This window comes from Rutidosis leptorrhynchoides, chromosome 8 (genome assembly GCF_046630445.1).
Source record: "Rutidosis leptorrhynchoides isolate AG116_Rl617_1_P2 chromosome 8, CSIRO_AGI_Rlap_v1, whole genome shotgun sequence".
Classification (NCBI taxonomy): Eukaryota; Viridiplantae; Streptophyta; class Magnoliopsida; order Asterales; family Asteraceae; genus Rutidosis; species Rutidosis leptorrhynchoides.
In genome coordinates this window covers 348,132,563-348,142,001 of record NC_092340.1, presented here as the reverse complement: position 1 = coordinate 348,142,001, position 9,439 = coordinate 348,132,563, and the positions used below count along the sequence as shown (strand labels likewise).

The 9,439-nt window shown below is 35.7% G+C and overlaps 1 protein-coding gene across 1 annotated transcript; it reads right to left on the bottom strand.

Annotated features, from left to right (window-relative positions):
* Nucleotides 1-1,520: 1,520 nt before the first annotated feature.
* On the bottom strand, nt 1,521-9,383 carry LOC139861566 (la-related protein 1A). The gene is made up of 14 exons (XM_071849996.1): nt 9,014-9,383; nt 7,411-7,846; nt 6,132-6,300; nt 5,753-5,843; nt 5,060-5,131; nt 4,687-4,973; nt 4,469-4,538; nt 4,197-4,304; nt 3,799-4,094; nt 3,067-3,213; nt 2,907-2,970; nt 2,590-2,735; nt 2,180-2,284; nt 1,521-1,992 (listed from the first exon to the last, which is right to left on the bottom strand). The coding sequence occupies exons 1-14, from the start codon at nt 9,278-9,280 to the stop codon at nt 1,842-1,844; spliced, it is 2,409 nt and encodes an 802-aa protein (XP_071706097.1). The 5' UTR covers nt 9,281-9,383; the 3' UTR covers nt 1,521-1,841.
* Nucleotides 9,384-9,439: the final 56 nt, after the last annotated feature.

The following is a 9,439-nucleotide window of genomic DNA, read 5'->3' as shown; positions in this document are numbered from 1 at the left end:
TAAAGCGAACTTCATCGGAAGACATACGGCTCGCGGCATCGGATGAGTAAGAGTCCCTTTGACTTTTAGCTCGACTTGGAGGACGTCGGATTGGGTCGATATCCTTTAACAAATTTTCCATTTGGGTTGGGTCGGGATGCATGCTTGTGTTCGGGTTGGAACTTCCCTCGGTTTGATCATTAATTGGTATATGATCGGGTTCTTTTCGTTTGTTGCTACTCGAAATGCTTTCGTCTTCTAAAAACTTCGGGCAATTCCTTAACACTCGCCACACATCCTCAAACGCAAAGTGTCGTCCCTTTGTTTGCGCTTTGAAAGCCATTCGTGCCGCGGACATAATGTCGTCATTATTACAACCACTTTCCCACATTCTCTCGTATTTGTTGTAAATACCGATCCATATCTTGACATCCCTTTGCATTTTCGACCATTTTCCACTTATTTGATCCGGACGTCTTTTCACCGGGACAATCGAATTATATTGTCTTCGGACTTCTCCCCAAAATGAAGTATGACTTTGGTCGTTTCCGACACTCGGGTGTTCGGAAACATATACAAAACGCTCGGCTAAAATTTTTGTCTCCAAGTCGGTCCACGCGGTCTTCGGACACCTCACTTTCTTTTCTACCACTTTTCCTTTTCCTTTTCCTTTCGGATCACTTTCGGCTTCGGATTCGGGTTCGGATTCGGGTTCGAGCTCGGGTTCGGATTCGGGTTCATTTTGGAGTGGTGTTTCGGGAACTTCTTCGTCAGACGATTCGTCACGGAGACTTGGATAATAAGGTGTTTGTTTCGTTTGTTGTTGGTTCGGGTAGATTTGAACATTTTGAGATAGTTGGTTCGGGTAAATTGGAACATTTTGAGATAGTTGGTTTGGGAAGAGTGGAACATTTTGAGAATGTTGGTTATGGTAGAGTGGAACATTTTGAGATTGATGTTGATGGACGTTTCCGAACATACCCGCAAATGCATTAGTATTTGCAAAACGAGAAAACCCTGTAGTTTGTTGCGAGTTATCGAGTAGCATTTGCATCATATCTTGACTAACCGAATTTGGATCTTGAACTACCGGACGTTGTTTGGTTTTTCCTTTGTTTGGTGTTTTTTTGGAACTCATTTTTTTTGGTGAAAGATGTGAGAGAAATTAATAGAAATTGAGAAGTAATATGAAAGTTGTGTGTAAAATGGGGTTGAGATGTGGAGTATAAATAGAGTAAAAAAAAAAAAAGAAGGTGAAACTAGCCGTTTGGAGCCGTTGGAGGGCAAAAGAGCCGTTGCAAATTCATCAAACGGGCCAAAATACCCAAATTATTTCGCCCTCAAATATGCTGAGATTAGACAAGAAGCTGGACGGGTTGGCCTGGGCGGCTGCTGGGCGGGTCTGGTGCCATCGGCGCCCAGCCTGGGCGAGGGTGGGCGGGGTTGCTGGACGAACGGTTGGGAGCAAACGTAAAACATAAGCTCTACAATTTTAAGCTATGAGATTTGGAGCGCGCAGATGACTTACCAAGAAGAACAAATCCATAAAATTTTCATGTTCTAATTATAACCAAAAAGATGCATATTACAGACCAAAGAAAATGGCCACCTATTTAGAAAATAGTTCTCATAAACTGAAAGTTACAAAGAGCCAAAAGGAACCAAACAACAAAATAGGGTCAGCCGGTACAAGTAGCCACCCCTGACAACATGCTGTTATGTACAAGATCATTCTTAAGTTGTCAACGAAGCCAGTGAGCTAAAAAAACACTCTTATCTTTGTAGGATATTATCATTATCATATAGATAATATTCTCCATAATTGTAACTCCTGACCTCTCTTCAATTGTAAGTTCTGCTTATTACTTGTTGCTATCATTTTTCACCGCAGTAACTTTTGTTTTGTTACGGTGGGCCTTGAAATCATTCAAGCTTCTGTATTCTTCTTTAAGAAGTCTTTCCAGTTCTGGATTCTTTTTGAGATCCTTTGATTGTGAATAGTGATGGAAGGCCCTATTATCAAGATGAAAAACGTTACATTAAGCGCATAACTTACAAGGTAGGTATGTATCACTGTAAGAGAGATTATTAACCTCTTAAAAGTCGATTGCCTATCTTATTTACTGTTTTAATTGTTTGGATATCGATACAAGATTTGGGTTCGTATCACATAGACAGACAGACACACACATGTACTTACCAGTACTTCTCGAGACCATAAAGGTTACCCTTGTGGTAGAAATCAAGAGTTAGCTGTTCAAAATCCTCATAAACATCTTCTCTGTATTCCTTCTCCAAACCATAGCTGCAATGCAAAATAAAATAAAATCAGAACTATGATGTTATTTGAATAATACGTACTTTCTTTTACTAAAACGTTCAATTCGATATGCATATATACAAGTATACAGCCATCACTAGAAAGGCCAGTGGTTGGGTAGCGTACAGAGTATGGGGTCGGATTACTCGCCCTCCCGGAAAACCTTCTAACTTTATACATACAAGTATAGAACAAAAGAGTAAAATGGTGTATGAAGGAGTCACCAGTTGCATGAATACTTCTTGATTCACTTACAAATATAACAATGAAATCTTAATCTTATTATTTACCTATAAAACCTGAAAAGACATTCCATTCCGTAATTGTATCCGGCAGCTGAATCTTCCAGTGCGATTTTCTTGAATTCATTATACATTGATGGCACATACAAGTCCCTTAGAAAATATGACCAGAATCTGTAAAGAGTATTCATTTCCTGCAAGTACAAATACAACGGAGCCCTTATCGTAAAATTTCACAAAAAATATATTTTATTAAATATATGATGTGCAAACAGCAAAACTAGATCCGTTGGAAAAAATGATTAAAAGATTTTCGGTAAATTTAGACATGCAATGTATATTGAAGATGATAAAAGTACAAGTACCTCACTACATCCAATGCCACATTTCTTCCGGTCAGTTAGGCACCTCTTGTGATACTTTACATATCTACAAAGATCAAATCGGTTAGTTACAACCTAAATATTATATATATGAAATCAAAAAGGGAAAAAAATTATAAAAGATAAGTCATCGACTACCCACTTTTGCTGCCTGAAACCGTTTTCTTCTAGAAGCTGATGACTAGGATGTTGGAAAGGTGGAAATGGCTTTGGCATGGACCCCACCGGTGGACTACCGCTTGTAAAGCCGCCATGAGGAGAAGCACCAAGCTTTGAAGACCTTAATAATCTATATATACGATAGTAAGATTAGAAAAACATTAGCCAGGTCTCAAAAAATAATCATTTTTTGAGATGGATAAATGGGCAAATCAGTTACGCAGCAATAACGGGTAAAACAGGTACCTCTGTACATATTGAAACAAGTTTGTACATATTAAAACAAGGCATGTTGACATTCTATTTCTTTCTTGGTATTTAGTGTAAATAAAAATAACGGGAAAACCATAATGGCGCCCAAGTTTATTGCATTTGAATAAAAAAAAAAAAAAAAAAGAAGACAAAATATGTTTATATGAGAAAGACGGTCGGTAAAAAGTTGAAAATAGAATTTGGGTTATATGCATAACTTTATATCTATCACTGTATTACAACGACATTTATTTTAATGGCTATTATAATATAATATTATCTATAAAATTATAATTATAATGAAGTTTAGGATTTAGGAAGTTTTATCTATTATGCACTATAGATACATTTGGGTAGCTTTCATACCCTTTGCCCCGGATCGACACGCTAATGTGGATAAATTACAACGTCTATTAGAACACATGTTTATAACAATAGTTAATATGCAAGAATCTAAACTCACCCGTGACTATCAGGAGGTGTCGAACCAAAGAAAAAACCGACCGAAGAACTTGGTGGACTTTTTGATACGCTATTATCACTTCCTTTATTCTTGAGGTTGCTAAAAAACAGTCGTTGATTTTTTGCTGATTGTTGCCTAAAATACCCTTTATTATGCTTCTTTCTAGAATTAGGACTGCTCGCCACCTGATTTGCTACGGGAGAAGCAACTTTTGGAGATCTAGAGGTCCCGTCTTTTATTTCAATACTTGAATTATTATTTTTTCTTCTTCCTTTATTACGCTTTGATTTTAACTCCTATAATTAGCAGATGCTTTATGTATTATTTTGACGTATAAAGGTTCAAACTTTATCTAAAACAAATCAATAAATCAAACACAAAAAATGCTAATTAAATACCTGCTCATAGTAGTATAGGCCATCATTTATGGCAGATGCAAGTTCATTGGAAAATGATTTTGTTTCGTCGACAGAACCTTTAGTTCCTTGACGATTCCTGTTATTTTGCTGGGAAAATGAACCATTATTCATTAATCATACTAATTAATATTTTATCCAGTGAGGTAGTGAACTACAAAACATTGATAACATGAAAATGAAAAACATTTTTATTTTCGTTTATAAAATCTGAGGACGTAAATCTTTTCACAAAACAAACATAACAGCTTTACCTGTGTAACAATTACAAGTCTTTCAACTGCTTGATCTTTATCAACTATCTCATCATCTTCTTCATCCACCCTAGGGCAAGTCATGTTAATGAATTATAAAATAGTCAGAATAATTTATCATAAAATACAAAAGTGAAACTGATTTTTTTTTTTTTAAAGTAAAGAGAAAAAGGAGAAACCTTGCAAGCAATGCAACATTAAAGAATTACATAATGTACCTTGTTTTAGAAGAATTATCATCTTTCTTGTGTTCAAGCTCAAGCTCCTCATCAAACATGAATGTGCTTGCAAAGTCATCACAAACTTTATCCAAATTCTGTTTAGAGAATTTTGACCGACTTTTTGTGGTTGAATGACGCTCACCAAAAGTATCTTTCTTTATTAAATCGTTATTCGCACTTTCTTCAGATTGTTTTCGAGAACTTTCATCATTCATAGAAGATTTATTCACTGCAGAAGCTGGAAGCCATTTTGACCATTCCTCACGCCTTCTCACCTTGTCACCCTGTTACATAAAAGTAAACCATTTATAAAACGAAATTGTAATGATACTCTTACCGTGATCCATATAGTGTAAACGTCACTTCGAACCTGCACTTCGAGCGTACTAGAGCTTTGTAAGGTATCCACGATAAACGGTATGTCTGTGCTCATTCTTTTAACCTGCACCATGGTACATTGGCACATACAAAGAACGTCAAATAGATACACGTTTTAACCATTTCCAAAGAGAACATAATCCAATTCTGCTACATTAGTTTGTCATGTTCATTATACAGCTAATGGCACATCGGTAATGAATGTTCCTTAATAGAGCATTTGAGGGTGTTTGGCGATGTGTTTAGTCTTTAGAAGATGATAATTTGATTATTACGTTTTAAATCGTAGATAATTAATTAATCGTGTTTGTCAAGTTAAACTATAAAATCAACTAATTGCGATTTGAAAGATTCAAAACGTGGAAATGAAAAAGCAAGTGACTCCTTCCTACAGCATAATGTGGTAATCAAATTTTCTATTTTCACCTATTATTTCCCTTAATTACTTGTTAAGTTGATACATAATCTGATTTAGCGAACACCTAGTACGGATTATTTAATTATTGCGTTATCAACCAGCATGGCAGCGTAATCAAATCCAAACATCATTAACTTTTAACACGTTTTGCTACAGCTGATTACCCGAAATAATGAACTAAAACACATGATCAATTTTCGAAAAGTGAATCCAAACACCCCCTGAATATTATATAGAGATAAATGTGCACTAATAGCATAAACATACCCTTTTAAAGTCAGCAATGGTAGATATTGGAACCCATCCATGGACATCCATCAAAGAAATCAAATATTGATCACTTGCCAGATTCTGATCACTGCGGAAATCAATAGAAATAAAAATAGTATGACAACATTGTACCATCTTCTATTGATTTTCTTCCATGTAACTATTTCCATTTCTCCTATAATCCCGTTGTTTTTATCTTCGTGATTGTTTATCTCTTCATCTCTTAAAAACTAAAATTTGATACTTATCATTCTTGAACATAAAACAATGAAGATACTGTGCTTAGCACTTTAGTTATTTATATTATTATTAATAAATATCAATATTAAATTATTAACTAGGTAAGACGATGCTTTCTTATTCACCAATTACTCACCTGAAATAGTATTCAATTTGGCTTCTAACATTAGCTCTCAGGGCTTGAGTCTGTGAAGGTAACACAGGAATCCCGGATCCTGGAGGATGTGGAACAACAAACGGTGGATGTGGGACCCGAACAGGAAAAGGTGACATGGCAGGTAGATACACGATAGAACCAGGAGGACCTGACGAAAAGTTATTGCAGCCATGTCATCATCAAAAGAATGGTAAAAGTCAAACAAAATAAAAGATAAGAAATTTAAAAAATACATGAAATATAAAGAGAAAAGACAAGCATATAAAGAACCATGGCCGTAGTGTTATTGAAGAAACGTATAAAAAGGTGAATCTCTCACAAAACGGCTCTAGTTATTGAGTCGACAGTAAGCGTCGATTTATTGGCGACTAGAATGACTGTTAGAGCCTAAATTAAATTGCAGCCAGGATTTAAAACCCATGGAAATTTGATTTTACCATTTTCATGGCATCTCAATTTTATTTTTAGTTTTATTTTATTTATTTTTTTAAAATTTCTTACTTACTGGCCGGAAGGTCCACTCGGAAGCAATCTCTCTATCCGTCGAATAGAGAGAGGGATGACTTTCTCTACTTTTGAGAGTGTTTTCACTCTTCGTGGAGAAATGATTTGTCTTTATTCTCGGATAGGGGAAGGATTGTCTACATCTCACCTCCCCCATACACCACTTATGTGGTATTGGGTTTTGTTGTTGTTGTGAATCTCTCACAAAAGAACGTGTTTTATTTGTCAGCGGCATTTTCAAGTTTTCACTTAGAGCTGCGAATAGGGCTATCTGAGTTATTGCAAAAGCCAGTTATATTATTGAAATATAAATAACCAAGGGGAAAAGGTCAAACCATCTAATCAAATCAACTGGATTGAACATTTCAAAAAGTCTACTCTTGTATGAAGATATAGATTTTTATTTGAATCATATGCAATGAGTTGAGTATTTATATGAAAAAAAGTTGACAACAAATGTTTTTGGGTCATTAAAACCACCAGTTTTGACACACAGACCCGTCTTAACCAATTTTCGAACTGTCACGAACCTCTATAAACGGATCATTACACAAACCCGCCCATCTTTCCACCTTTGACTATTTTGTATAAAGTAGCTTGCGAATTGGACTGTTTGGTGTCAAATGTCAAGGAACAACCTACTTCTCTACTTTTAAGAGTCCCAAAAACAAACTAGATACTGAACAATGATAAACTTTCGACCAATATAATTCAAGAAAAACTAATTCACTGGACTTTATAAGTAAGTAATTACCAGGAAAGGTGGGTCCAGCCATAAACCCCGCAGGTGGACCAAAAAACGGAGGCCTTATAAAGGGTCTTGGTCCAGCAGCATTTTGCGGCACATCATTATCTTTTGAACCTCCTAAACTTTTCTGGCTTTCTTGAACATTAGGTCTTCTGTTAGGAAGCTCGGCACCATACGTGTTTGAATTGCCTCTTGGTGGAACGGTAACGGACCCATTTGCAGGAGGAAAGGGAGCGATAACGGGCGGGTAACCATATCCATGGACTGGAGGAATATGAGGTGGCCAAGGTGCCATGGCACCATAAAGAGGTGGTGGTTGAGGATAAGGCAATGGACCATGAAAAGATGGTGCATTGTTTGGGTTATTATGTTTATTAATTGCTTTATGTGGCCGTGTTGATTGTCTATTATGATTTCCACGACCATGTGGCTTTTGTGACTCCTGCAACAATAAGATAAAACCAATATAAAAACTAGTTTAGCATTCGTTTCTTTACAAGTAAAGCCTTTAAAAATTTTCTCAATAAGTAAAATAACACAAAATCGCACCTCATATTGCAAGAAGATAAATAACATTCCACAAAATAAGTAGTTTCAGATTTCACATATTCTCCATGATGCTCGGGTTCTCACTGTGTATACATTATTTCTTTACGTTTTAATCTGATGTAGTTTGTTCATTTTCTGTCAGCCCTAAGTCACATATTTACGTAGTAATATCATGGTTGCAAACGGCGGTTTGGTGACTAGCCTGTCCCGATTCGTAAAAAACTTCTAATAAGTCGAGCAATGGTCAAAAGTCGGTCAACTTCGGTCAAAAGTTGACATTTTGTCTGGCCTTGTTCTTAAGTAAACAAAAATCCTAAGCCCATTTAAAAGTTAGCTGAGAAAAACATCGACTTACATAGTATCCCTAAAGATAAATTAATAAATACACTATGATTATAGAAAACATCATAAAAACCCTACATATGATTTAAACTAACAGCACGTCATCTTATTCGTAAATCACCTATTTTAAAAATATTTATGTTTAAAATATTTATATTTAATATAATATATTTATATTTGAAAGTCAATGTTGGTCGACGTCCATCTCATCCTTTCAAGGTCCTGACCGACTCGTCTCCATCTCACATCTTTTTCAACCTTGAGAAATATAATATGATTGTTAACAACCAACATGATTGCCATTCATCATAGCTTTATTTATGTATTACGTTCAATTATCATAATCCTTATAATGGTTCAAAAAAAGAAGCCCCTTTTAGTTTACAACATCCTGAATACAATTAACATCCTACAAGTACTTTTTAACAAAAAAATTCATTACCTGCAACAACTTTTCATATATCTAATAAATCATTTATACATAGATGTAATGTAATAATGTAATGATGATAATAATAAAATTATTTAGTAACATTTCCCACAGACCAGCTATGTCACATAAAAAATACAATAAAAATTGGATAAATAAAAAAGTGATACCACAAAGTTAGCTACTTTCTAACATAAAAATGAAAATTATCACAATATTCTTAGTCCCTGACAAATATTTAAATAAATAAATAAATAAACTAGCATTTGATTAAAACATTATTATCACCTGATTCTGTTTAGCAGAAATTGCAGAAGCTGAAGTAGTATTAGTATCTGCATCAGCTGCAGCAGTAACAGTAGCAGGTGAGGAGGACTTCAAATTCGAAGAAGAAAGCGCCGGCCAAGAATGTGAATCTGTTTGACCGGCGTTGACCGGGAGAGATTCCGTCAGTGGAGACGTCGGCGGCGGTGTCGGTGTCTTCCACGGTGACTTCGGAGAGGCGGCGGCGGCCGCCGTGTCATCCTTTTGACTATCGCTGTCGGCTATCACCATAAATACAGTAGAGGTATATAGATATAGATGTAATACAGTAGGGCTATATAGATATAGATATAGTTGAACTGGAATTGTAGTGGTGAAAACAAATGTACTTAGAGAAGCCGGCGTGAATTGTTGGTATAGGTTAAGTTTATGACACTGTTAGAAAGTGGG